A 13352-nucleotide genomic window follows, 5' to 3' on the forward strand; every position below is an offset into this window, starting at 1 on the left:
AAGTCCTATAAATACGTCAACAAAGACAAATCACGTGATTTTATACTAGCCAAATTAATGTGTCAAGTGAAAACTACTCTTTATTATGTGATGTTTGCTCCATCATTTTGCATTTTTCTCGTGCTAATTGGCATGTTTATTAACTCTAGGAGCTTTTGTTGATTCTGAAATATAAGTTTGGACCAGCATACCCAAAAACGATCGAAACTTCAAGGGTGCAAAGTGAAATATCAAGTCTGTATAATTATGTCAAACCCAATCAAGGCCGTTAAAATTAGTCATCCGGGAAAACAACAGCCAAGATCATTCCTAAACTAAAGAAGATTAAAGTAACAATCACCTTAAAAGCGTGAACATGTATCTACTCACACCGACCCCATAAAACAAGACGCAATAGCAGTCTGGACTCTGTCGTAGATTTTCTCGAGGCCCAGCGGCGGAGAAATTTAGAGACACCAAAATCCCCGAAACACACACTTGACTGTGTTTGTGCGTGAAAAAGTCCCTTTTTAAATCCTCACCACTTATATCACCTCAAATATAGGCTTCTTGTAGCAGTGGCAGTTTCCGCGGAAGGAGGTACTAAGTAGTTGCTTGAAGAAAGAACCATTTCTTCTCCTGCCTGTTTTTCTCTTTCTTTAATTTTCTTTTTTTTTTTATCCCAGCTGTTTATTCATTTCCTATCTTTAATTGCATTTTAGCAATTGCCCTTTATTATATTCTAGGTAATTTTGGTACTGGTTTCTGTTTTTGGGAAAAAGATTGAATTTTGATACATGCGGTTTCATGTTTTGCCTTGGTATAGGTAGATCTGAGGCCATGTGTGAATTTCTGGATTGATATTCTGTGAATTTTTGTGGGTTTTGATTATTAGTTATAATTTATGCACTGCAGTTACGAGTTTTGTAGTTGTAGATGGTCCAGTTGCAGGTGGTAGATCTGATTCTGTAATAGCTGATTGAACTGTGCTGTTATCTTCTTTTGGTTACTTGTTCAGTTGGAACTTTTGTTGGAAGGGAATTGTAATAGTGTCATATTTGAAGAAGAATGATGATGCCGTAAAATCCTGTTTCATTTTTGTAAGTTGTTGCTTGAAAGATAAGATAGTGCCAATAAATTTTTGTATATGTTTGTAATTTCCCTGCTCCAGAGTTGCACGGCTAATTGGTAAATCTTTTATTACTTCATTTGGTTCGAAATTAGCAGGACTATGAAGAAACTGAAAGGTAGAAAGTCATAGTTTTGTACAATTAGGTGACTTAGAAAAGACAGTGCTTGTAGGCTTATCTCTGTTCTCCTTTTAGGATTGTGCTTGATTAGTTCTTTGATTCCTTTAGCTTTGTGGTCAATCTAATTAGTTTTGTAGTTTTGGGAAGTTGAGGTTTGTCTCCGAAGGAAAATAGTGAAAAATATTGTTACGAATTTTGTGTAAATTTTAACTCCTATTGTCAAATGATTGATTGAGTTCCTTTATGCTATTGAGGCTATAGATATTGACGGACTGATTAGTATCCAAGCTATCCGATTTACCTTTAATTGACAGCAAGAATTTGTTGAAGCTACAGATTTTTTTGGTCGGTGCATCTCATGGTGCATCTTTTGCCCGCAAAGAACTAGTTTCTGAATCTTTCTTTAGCAACTAGGTGATGTGTTGTTCTTCTAATGAGATGTTTGATTGTCTGTTACTCATATTTTTGGCATCAGACATGGCCTCTGTATTATTTTTTTCAGTGATGCTTTAAGATTGGGATGTCACTTTAATTAAATTCAGTTTTTTCTGGCAAAGAAGATTATTCTGTTGGCCAAGCTGTTTATATTTCTCTAATTTGATTTTTTCCATTTCCAATGTTGGACTGAGATTCTGCTGAGTAGCACTTGGAATGGGAGTTAGTTCTCTGAGTTAGTCTTTTGCTTTAGATGATGAATGAATACTGACTAATTTTGTTTTGATACTCTCGGTGCAAAAGTTAAAAGATTAAAGTAGTGCCTTTGCATATGTTAGACTTTGTGCTGATTATGTAAACTTTCTATTCTTCTCATTATTGAGCAAAAAGAATTCGAGCTTGATCAAGTTGTACAGTCATATGCTTTGCAAACCTACTTCCCTATTCTTTTCATGTTTTCATGTCCCCTTTTTTCTTTTCCAGTGCATGAAATGGCAGCAACATCAGCAGCTACCCTCTCAATTGGATCAACTGCCTGTGTTGGCGCAAAAGCCAACTCGGCTTATAATTCAAAGACGTCTGGTCTAAGTTTCAATTCTCGAAACTGTCTTAGGAGTTTTACTGGCCTCAAGGCAGCCTCTTCTGTGAGCTGTGACTCAGACTCCTCATTTGTAGGAAAGGAAAGTTGTGCAGCAATTCAACACTCTTTTGTCTCAAGAGCACAAAAGCCGAGCCAAAGATCATATAATTATGTTCAACCTCGGGCTTCTTATAAAGTGGCAATTCTTGGGGCTGCTGGTGGTATAGGCCAGCCTTTAGCACTTCTGATTAAAATGTCACCTTTGGTCTCCACTTTGAAACTTTATGATGTTGCAAATGTTAAGGGAGTTGCTGCTGATCTCAGTCACTGCAACACTCCCTCCCAGGTTTTTGATTTCACAGGAGACAAGGAGCTTGCCAGTTGCTTGAAAGATGTAAATGTTGTTGTCATCCCTGCTGGTGTTCCAAGAAAGCCTGGTATGACCCGGGATGACCTTTTTAACATAAATGCCAGCATAGTGAAGGACTTAATTGAGGCTGTTGCTGATAATTGCCCTGATGCCTTTATCCACATTATCAGCAATCCAGTCAACTCCACAGTGCCGATTGCTGCTGAAGTTTTGAAGCAGAAAGGTGTATACGACCCAAAGAAGCTCTTTGGTGTCACCACTCTTGATGTCGTGAGGGCAAATACATTTGTGGCTCAGGAGAAAAACTTGAGGCTTATAGATGTTGATGTTCCAGTTGTTGGTGGCCATGCAGGCATTACTATTTTGCCCCTGCTGTCAAAGACAAAACCCTCTGTCGCATTCACAGATGAAGAAGTGCAAGAACTTACTGTCAAAATTCAGAATGCTGGGACAGAGGTCGTTGAGGCAAAGGCTGGTGCAGGGTCTGCCACACTTTCCATGTCATATGCTGCAGCAAGATTTGTTGAGTCCTCCCTTCGTGCTCTTGATGGTGATAGTGATGTGTACGAGTGCTCTTATGTCCAGTCTAATTTGACTGAGCTTCCATTTTTCGCATCAAGGATTAAGCTGGGAAGGAATGGGGTTGAGGCTCTGATCAAATCTGAACTTGAAGGTTTGACCGAGTACGAACAGAAGGCTTTGGAGGCCCTCAAGCCAGAGCTCAAGGCCAGCATTGAGAAGGGGATAAATTTTGTGCACAAGCAACCGGTGGCTGCATAGAAGCTTACTAAAGTCGAAGCATTTAGAAGATGAATAAAATAGTTCGAAATTTACAGATTTATTGATTGCGGCGGCATTTTCAGTTTTGTCGGTGACCTGCAGCAAAGGGCTTCCTGCTTCTTTTCTGTTGAAGTGCTTTTGTACCAGAGAAATGAGTATACTAATGTTGTAGAATTTTGTTCTCATATCCGGCCCGTAGGGAACGTTTTGACGTTAGTGGGGCTAAAGATTTGCAGCCCTTATTTTGCAAAATTGGTTATCACTTTTTGCTTGTCTTTGGATGCCATGATCTGGATTTTGATGGATTAGGCTGCATATTTGTTCTACATGATGCAAATTTTACCATCAAAATGACTCGCGAAGCCACCTTCCCTAATAACCTTACATCAATCTGGGGGAGAACCAAATTGTCCATTGCTTGCAACTTAGGTAGAAGTTCCATTTACTATGCCCACCTATGAAATATTGCAAGGAGTACAATCAAGTGTGACTCTTAACTGCTAATGCTGATGCCTCTTCATTATCCGTTTACACAGTTTCAAAGGTTGGAGAAGATTTGGTTAAATAGGAATCACTAGGACATTACTAAAACTACATGCAGGCATCATGTCCATAGCATAATACATCCTAGATGATACAGGTTCTCCAACATGCGTATTTGCAAATAACATATTAACGGCAGGTATTGAAAAAAAGGAATTAACAGAATTTCTATGCCAGACATACTAACAGAACGGAAGCCAACACAATGGCTTGGAAATTGAACAACGGTAAAAAATAGCCACCACCAATTTTATTTCCTCTGTCTGTGTAAACAATCACTGGCCTAGATTAAATGTTCAGAAGCTTTGAACAGAAACCTGGCATAATGATCTTCGCATTGTTGTAAGTCTTGATCACGCACGCATGTTGCAATCATGTTTTAAACCATGAATCCCCCGCTTGGACAGAATCCAATTAACAATGGTGTTGTTGTCCTGCGCACCTGCCCTTTTGCATCTGACTGCTCTCTCTTGAAGGGGAACATTCCTAGCAGCCCTGGTAGGTAATACTCCATTTCGTTTGACAGCCGAGCCTACATAATACAAGTGGAAACAAGGAGCGCCTTGTACATTTCATTTAACAATACCTAGCTGATGCATACAAGCTATATGTTCAACGGAAGTCAGGCCAGATGCAGCTATGTGCAGGACTCTGCTTGGGGCATGTAGAAATTATAAACATTCTATTCTTGGAGAGAGAGTAGTTGAGCATTTGATTCAACTGAAAGCTGAAGAAGCAGGCGATCATTATCACCGCTACCAGTAATCATTACAGGAGCAATGCCCTTCCCTGAAATGATGAAACCGATTACGATCTCTAATAACTACTTCTCGATTATAAACAGTTGATACCATTTTAGCAAAATTGTGGCAGTCAAGACATATTCTTAGGTCCTTTGCAATGCGTATCTTTGTACCAGGTGGAGTGGCAAGAATTGCAAATGCAATTGCCAGTTTCTCACTGTGATAAGACACTCTGGTTTGCTTTTCTTCAGCACCAGTATTATGCAATTCTGCTATAGTTTCAGCAACATAACCAGCAATTTTCAGTTGCTTATTAATCTCGTCCAACATATCATATATCTCCTTCTTTCTTGGATGTGAAACATCATCGGCCATAAACTCATGTATTTTGCCTTTCAGTTCAATGGTACAAGAAGCTGGGGTTGTCCGGATTCCTTTCTCCTTCATCAATTTCCGTATTTCGGTAACCTTCTCCCAATCATTGATTGACGAATAAATATTTAACAACAGAATGTAATCCCCTGCTTCTTCAGCTTTGAGTTCAATCAAATGCTCAACTACTCTCTCTCCAAGAATAGAATGTTTATAATTTCTACATGCCCCAAGCAGAGTCCTCCAAATTGCTGCATCTGGCCTGACCTCCATTGAGCATATAAGCTTGTAAGCCTCATCAAGCAAACCAGCACGACCCATCATATCAACCATGCACCCATAGTGGTAAAGATTAGGCACAATACCCAGCTGTTTCCTCATGATATCAAAGAACATGCGACCCTGATCAACCAACCCTGAGTGACTACAGCCTGAAAGAACTGCAGTACAAGTGTGATCATCAGGAACAACACCGACCGTCTGCATCTTTCTGAATGCCCTAATTGCCTGTTCACCGTGTCCATTACTTGCCAAGCCTGCAATCATGGCACTCCATGTCACCACATCCTTGTTAGCCAAGCTCTCAAAGACCTCATACGCCTTCTCAACACACCCACACCTTGAGTACATTGCTATAAGTGAATTAGAAATCTTCATAGAGCTATCAAATCCACCCTCCTTTACATACTTATGAACCTTCTCACCAAATTCTAATGCATTCAACTTCCCACAAGCCTCGAGCACAAGCAAACAAGTGACGTCATCCGGTCGACGCCAATTTGACTTTTCCATGATATCAAACACGCTTAAAGCATCCCTTGTCCGCTTATTACGTATATAGCAAGAAATCAACACATTCCAAGCAGCAGTGTCCCTATGAGACATCTCATCGAACACTTTACAAGCATCATCGCATTTCCCACTTAAAGAATAAAAATCCATCAAAGTAGTGGACAAAAAGCTATCACATTTATAACCATCTCTCAAAATCCTACTATGTACCTGTACACCATTCAATGAAGATTCCATCTTTACACAACATTTGATTGCAAACGACGAACAAAAGCCGTCTGAAGAAAAGCCCAAATCAAGCATTTCTTTGTATAGCTCAAATCCTAGTGATGCTGCTGAATTATTATGGCTTAAAGAATGAGCTCTGATCATGGTACCGTACAAAGAAACATTGGGTTTCGGATAATGTTGGAAGATTCGACGGCCATAAGACAAATCCTGCAATGGACCAGGGAGGGAAATGCGGGAAAGGAAGTGGAGGAAAATTGTGGGGTTAAGAAGATAGGACGTATGAATGAGATGGGTGTGGATTTGAGGCAGATGGGATTTCTTAGGGCAGGATTTTATGAGTTTAATTAAGTCCTTTCCTGCTTCTTTCTCGGCAGCTTTTGGTCCGAGGTTTAGAAGAGGTGATGGTGGGGAAGGGCGGTGGTAGTGGTGGTTTTGGAGTGAAGCTGCTTCTGCTGTACTGAAGAAACGAGCGGGGAGACGAGAATGGTGTGCGGGAAAGCGAGATGCGAACGCTCTCATGGGTGTTTGAAGCTCTCTTTTTGGGAGAAAAATGGTGGCAAACGATGACACAAGTTCAAGTTCTGTTGGAGAAATTCAAAACCCTCTGTTTGGACTTTGGACTGTTGGCATATGCAAGAGGCTCCCCTCTCTGAAAATTGCACATACCTACCCCATTTTCATTGTTTAAGTAATATTCTAGGCCCATAAGTTTAAACCTTTTCTCAAAATCTTATAATGCCCTTGGGTTACAACTGACAACAAAAATAACAAGAAAAAAAATGTTCATAGTCTTTATTTTATTTATCCTTACTTGCTATAACTATTGTCTAACTATCCACTTCCAAATCACCACTAATTAAACACTTACTTTTGCTATAATGTCCCTCTTTTACTTAAAAATTTTCATTGCAGACCATCATATTAATTACAAACGCCGCATCAGATACCAAAAAATTATCTACAATTATAGACACCAAATTTTTGTCAAATTTTGTGTTTTTTCGAATATTTTCTATTTGATGAGCAATTTATTTTCTTGCATTTTTAAGTATGTTTTTGTCTCATTTTTGCAGATTAAAAAAAAAAAGAGAGAGAGAGAGAAGCCATGATTTGAAAAAAAAAAGAAAAAGAAAAAAAAAACAAACACAACTAAACCCATTTGACAAAATCCCTTGGTTCTCTCCTGATTCTCGGGGGACTGACAAAAAAAGAGGGAACGGCGCTTTGGGGCTCAAAATATGTACTCTTTCGGCTCTGCCAACACTCAACATTTTGCAGAGGAGAAAACAGACAAAAAAAGCTACTTTGGCTACAAAAATTTCCTCACTCGGCTCTCTCTGAAAAATCGGACAGGCCAACTCACACAAAAACACTCCACTCTTCCTCCCCCAAAAAGACATCCCTCGGCTCTCTCTAGTTTCAGGAGACCAAAAAGACAAGCCACAAAAAGAAAAAAAAGCACTCCAATCCCTCTGGACTCACTTGGCAGAGGCAGAAAAAAAGAAACGCACGAGAGAGGAGGAAGGGAAGCTCTCGGAATTTTGCAGCCTGACCCCTCACTCTCCCTCTCTCGGACTTGGGCGGAGGAAACAAACAGAACAGAAAAAAAAAATCTTCCCCAACTCCTCTCGGTTCCATCTCAACCTCACACACACCTACATTGAGGTATTTTTTTTAGTTTTTGTCTAGCACATTAAATCAATGCTTCATTGTTTAGTTTTCTCTCATTTCTGCTGGCTGCCTCGTATTGTTGTTGTTGCATTGCTGAAAATTGGGAAATGGCATGAACAAGATGAAGGAAAAGGAAATGATGTCTGTGAATGCATATTAATTGTTTGAAAAAATGCCAAAAAAGATTTTTAGGGACTGTTTTGCCTTAATGTAGTCTTTTGTTATTGTTTTCTGGTTAGTTAAAATCATAGTTGTATTATAGAGGTTATAAGGAGTATTGTAATATATTTTTTATGATTTTTGGTGAAAGATTTGGGTGTTTTAAAAAATAAAAACTGGACTGTATTTTGACTTTTTGGCCACTTTCAGATCATCTTTTGTAAAAACTAACTCCGGAAATGGAACCTACGCCAAAAATCAAGTGAGGGGGTGTATTTTGAGGATTTTTGGTAATCGGAGAGGTCACCGGCGGTAGCGGTCGGCGGCGGCGGCGGCGGCGCCACCGGCGACCACCATGGCCGCCAGCTGAAGCTTCAGCTCGCCTGGGAAGAAGAAGAGACGGAACGAACGGGGAAGAAAGAAAAGAAAGAAGAAGAAGAAAAAAAAAAAAAGAAAGAAAAGAAAAGAAAGAAAACGGTTTGGGCTAATGTTTTTTCTTCGGTTGGACCAGGAGTTAGTTTTGGTTGGGTTTTGGAAATGGGCTTTGGTTTATTTTTTCTTTTGGGTTTCGGATGGGCTAGGAGGCTGGAGCCCATGCATTTCTGGGTCGGGTTTGAGTGATAAAATGACGGGCTGGCCTGCTCGTTTCTATGGATTTTCGGTTGGGCTTAGGTAGTTTTCGGCCCAAAGAAATAAATAATGGCCCAATGGCCTTTTTCTCCCCAATCAGAAATCAAATTTTGCACTTTAGCCCCTGATCTCTGGAGTAGTTCACTTCGGCCCAGAATATTTTAAATTCCTTTCACTTAGGTACTTAATTTAATTGCACTTTGGTCCTTGAATTTTATCTTTCATTTAATTTTGACCCTTAAACTTTGGAAAAATATAACTTCTGTCCCTAAAAGTTTTCAATCTTTGCAATTCAGTCCCTGATGAATTTTGACTCTCTTTATTATGATTGTTTCTTTTCTTTAATAACTAATTATGTTATTTTTGAACATATTCAACTTGCAATTTTTAGATGTTCTTAAATTTCTTTGCGTTTGACATGTTAATGTGAATTTAGTATTTTAACATTATTATTATTTTCAATTAAAGTGGTGCCATGATTCTTTTGTTCATTGTGAGTATAAATAGGACAATTTGACTCCATTTAGTCACCACTTCAAACGGGAGGTACCCCTATTTTATTATTTCAATGTCAATTACGTGCTCTTATGTGCTCCTATTTGTTCCTATGTATTTATATATTTTTATATGCTTTATTTACTTGATTTAAATATTCATTCAAATTTTCTTATATATGTTTTAGTTAATTTTTATAATGATTCAAGAGGCATTTAAATACCTCAAAAATGTAATAGATAGGATAATTAGATTTGTTTTATTATATTTTTCCCTTCTAGATTGTAGTTAGGCGCCCCCGATGTAATAGATAGGTTGCGTGTTTATGTGGCTTATGTGTTATGTGTTTTGTCCGCTTTTCTTAGGATTTTGGCATCTAGATATTATGTTTACGTGTTATGTGCTACGTGCTCTTATGTGTTTATTTGTTTTAATTTATGTTTTATTTGTTTCACTATGAATTGTTAATGCATGACGTCACCACACTAGTCCAACGCTAGTTGTGGTTTCTCCCTCCGCTTACTTGCTAGTCCAACGCTAGCAAGGATTTTTAGAAATGGGCTAGTCCAACGCTAGACCCTTTAGGTCATCTTGCGCTAGATTCATCATTGTATGCTATTCACCACATTTTCATGCATATTTTCATTTTTAGGATCTTTTCTCATTTGCATGATATTCCCTATTTTATTATCCCCTACCCGCTATAGGTGCTAATCATGTCATTTAGAATTGCATCCCATTTAAGCTAGTTCATTTGCTTGTTCATGTTAGGATAATTATTTTTCAAACATGGGAAATGGGTGATTATAACTTTCTAGTTTAAATACCCTATTAATCCATGTATAAGAAAATTATGTCACGAATTTTTTTGCCTCCCGTACCCTTTATGTTGCATTCCCTTTTTCTTTGATCACTTATATATATGTATATAATTTAATTTCTTTTCTTTTATTTTCTTTTCTTTTTCATCATTTGCATCCTTGTGACACCTTCGAGGATTTATTTTGACCTTCGCAATTAATGCGATTGGTTCAATTAAATCCTTGAATGAACATGTTGTCCCTTGCGATATTTTTTAGATTTGCATTCATATAGAAAAACATCCAAATGTGATAAATTAAGGGTTAGATTAGGAAAATTTTGACTAAACCTCGCAACTAGCTTAGACTAGGTTGAAAGGGTGCCTTAGATTTGAGTTAATCGAATCTTTGCCTTCCCTTTTTTCAACCGTGACTCCCGAATCCATTTTCTCTTGTTTTCAAAGACCTGGAGTTGTCAAAAAGGGTTTTATTTTGTTTTACTTTATTTTTTGGGTGACTTGGTACACCAAAACTCCATACCAAGTGGCGACTCCTGTTTTTTCTTAAAAACCCTTTTAGACTAAATTTTGGACCCAAATTGTCGCATTCTTTTTAAGTCCCATTCTAGGTCCCTTTTAACTTGTTTAAAAATAAAATCATATCTTTTATAAACCTCACACTTTATTTTTCTTTTCCATCGCGAAAAATGGGGCGCGACAACAATCTTATATCCATATCAAATTTTATTAATAGACAGCAATATTCATCAATATGCTTAAATTTCAATTCCATGACTGTCATCTTTCTAATACAAAACAATCTAAACTATCACTACTAATATCAATATCTAATATACTCCATTTGCACAGAATTCAAAATCAATCAAATCCTCTCTTAGGAATAACATTACTAACAATTGCAAATAAAAAATAGAACTACAATGCAGTTATAAATATACTAGGAGCATTTTTTTTTCATAACAACCATAATAGCATAATCTTTATTTACCCCCTATTCCACATCCACTATCTTCATCTTCATTTAATTTGATAATGAAATCATCACTCAACTTGTCATTTGACAATTCCAATTTGCTAATGCCTATCAAAAATGGGAAACAAAAATGGGTGTAAAGAAACTATTTAATAATAATGAAAAAGAGAGAATTGGGAATAGACACCAAGATAAGTAAGCATTTGTGGTTGATATGTATGGTGGTTTTATTAGTGACAACAACATACATTTGATTGATAAAAATTAAATAAATGAGTGTGGAAGAAAACAGATGTAGGAAGAAGAGGATAAAGAGCTAAACGGGAAAGACAATAGTTTGAGTTATTGGTAGATAGTAGATGAGAGATCTTTAATTTTTTATTGAGTTTTTCGATGAGTTGACAATTAATGAAGGGTATTGTTATCTTTTTATCACACCAAGGGAGATTCTCATAATTATGTAAAAATCAAGGGAGCTGAGTGAAATTATCAAAAATTTTAGGGGAGGTTTCTGAAATTATCTCTTTTTAATTGGTTGAAAAAAGTTAAAGTGTGTTTGCAACATGCTTACAGAGATTTGTACAGGGCAAGCCTCCAAAACTGTAGCTTGCTTACAGAGGTTTGTACAGATCGTCCACCAACACAGGCACAGCCTTCTAATTGACAGTGAGATTTGAATACATGATCTTTTGTGAGAAAGTAACCCATTTTTGCCAACTGAACCAACTTATTGCATTGGCACTATTATATGACCACTTGCCACTTTCTACCTTTTCCCTTTCCTTTTTTCAAGTTTTGTTTAGGTTGATTTTCATCTTGGTCCTCTAAAGAAGTTTAAAATCTCAATTTGGTCTTTCGAATTATAAAAAGGGTCTAAATTTCATCTTACAAAATAGCAGACCTAAATTTGGTTCATTAAATTGAAAAACCTTCTAGTTTGATCCTATTTAACATTAATAGTTGAGTACCAGTAAACAAAGATCAAATAGAAAGTTAATCTAACTTTAGGGGATGAAAATTGAAATTCTATTTTTTAATGGATCAAATGGAATTTTGTGTTAAGACTCTTTTTGGTTTGAGGGACATTTTGAAATACCAAAATGAAAAGAGTTATGTCTAAAAGGTGCAAAATAGTCACTTGTTGATGGATCTAAATTATTTCAAATTTATCACCTAAACACATATATTTTTGCTCGTTGTACTTTAACATTTAAACAAGTACTTTATCTAACTTCAATTTTCTTTTCCCAAAAAAGTATCAATTGAAACCTATCTTATATATATATAGAAATCACAATTTCATTCACTTATCTTGAAAAGTGCTCATTGGGCACCTTTAATTTTAAAATGATATATACGCTTTTTGCACAAAACAAGTATGATTTATGAATTGATACAGGACACTACCAAAGAGAAAATCTGATGTGTACTTAATAAACATTTTTTTACAAAGTTTCTTTTTTTTTTTTTTACAAAAGTGAAATTGATTTGAACATGTATTTAAATGTAAGAAATGAAACAACTTGGTAGCCAACCCTAACAATAATATATATCAACCGTAGAGAAAAGTCTTTTCAGTTTTCATAGATTGAGGGATGTTGAATCAAAGCATCGAATCTAGGTTGGAATTTTGAATAGAGGTGTAAACGATTTTAAAGAAGTCGAATACTCATATGTTCAAATTTGTTTGATTATTTTGATGAGTTTGAATTTTTATTCAAAATTATCTTATTTATTTCTCAAGCAGTGGTCGAACAAGATTTTATCGAGTTGAATTTGAATAACTTGAGTTTTTTTTTACATGTAAATTTTACTTTTACGCTATTTGAGTTGGAGTTAAACTGAACTTAAAAATTTATTAAACACAAAATGTTACTCAAACTTCTTCTTTCGAGAAACGAAATTTGACTAATTAAACCTAATTCCAGAAATCAACTCAAAAGCCGGCAACTCTTGAATTGCTTCCAGAGATTTAACTACCCAAATCCCAACCCCCAAAGCGACGTGGGATAGAAACCCCGACGGCACAAAATGTTACTCAAACTTGATTTGAGTAGATAGCAAACCAAATCGAAACATTGAGCTGTTTGATTTGTCTTTTGACTTTAATTTTGGGCTGAGATTCAGTTAAAAGTACGTGCGCCGTCGAATCAATTCTTGGGACTGCGCTACTCTTTGCCCAAAACAGCAAAAAGTACTTTCCAGACGGCCAAGCACGAACCGTCCAAGTCTTCCAATTGTGGGCATTAAATGCTATGATCCGCCCAATCTTTACTCGGACTGAATCTGAATCCAGACTGCCGCTACTAGATTTTGTTTTCGGGTTTACGTGTATGCATGTGGACTGTAAATAGCAGCAAATTTTGAAGGTTTAGTGCTCAAAAAATTCGTGTCCCAATTGCAGGATATATAGGTTGATTGAATTTGTTAATATTGGGTTTATGCTACCAAGAAAGTCTAGTATTCTTTTCGGGAAGGGTAGGCTGTAAATTGCAATGTATTTAATTATTATTGAATGTCTCATAAATA

The 13352-nt window shown here is 36.8% G+C and overlaps 2 protein-coding genes and 1 long non-coding RNA gene across 3 annotated transcripts; 2 read left to right on the forward strand and 1 right to left on the reverse strand.

Annotated features, from left to right (window-relative positions):
• The first annotated feature begins 367 nt into the window (after nucleotides 1-367).
• LOC113740304 (malate dehydrogenase, chloroplastic-like) lies at nucleotides 368-3665 on the forward strand. The gene is made up of 2 exons (XM_027267886.2): nucleotides 368-579; nucleotides 2148-3665. Exon 2 carries the CDS (start codon nucleotides 2156-2158, stop codon nucleotides 3392-3394), a length of 1239 nt encoding a protein of 412 aa, XP_027123687.2. The 5' UTR covers nucleotides 368-579; nucleotides 2148-2155; the 3' UTR covers nucleotides 3395-3665.
• A 489-nt stretch (nucleotides 3666-4154) lies between these two features.
• Nucleotides 4155-6771, reverse strand: LOC113742598 (pentatricopeptide repeat-containing protein At3g47530). Its single transcript, XM_072046290.1, has one exon. The coding sequence runs from the start codon at nucleotides 6592-6594 to the stop codon at nucleotides 4693-4695; it is 1902 nt and encodes a 633-aa protein (XP_071902391.1). The 5' UTR covers nucleotides 6595-6771; the 3' UTR covers nucleotides 4155-4692.
• A 406-nt stretch (nucleotides 6772-7177) lies between these two features.
• On the forward strand, nucleotides 7178-9620 carry LOC140005381 (uncharacterized). Its single transcript, XR_011813219.1, has 2 exons — nucleotides 7178-7740; nucleotides 8116-9620. It is a non-coding gene; the product is annotated as an uncharacterized lncRNA (long non-coding RNA).
• Nucleotides 9621-13352: the final 3732 nt, after the last annotated feature.

Source organism: Coffea arabica, chromosome 4c, assembly GCF_036785885.1.
Source record: "Coffea arabica cultivar ET-39 chromosome 4c, Coffea Arabica ET-39 HiFi, whole genome shotgun sequence".
Taxonomy (NCBI): domain Eukaryota; kingdom Viridiplantae; phylum Streptophyta; class Magnoliopsida; order Gentianales; family Rubiaceae; genus Coffea; species Coffea arabica.

Coding starts and splice junctions, on each gene's coding strand:
- LOC113740304 (XM_027267886.2), top strand. CDS start 2,156: ATGGCAGCAACATCAGCAGCTACCCTCTCAATTGGATCAACTGCCTGT.
- LOC113742598 (XM_072046290.1), bottom strand. CDS start 6,594: ATGAGAGCGTTCGCATCTCGCTTTCCCGCACACCATTCTCGTCTCCCC.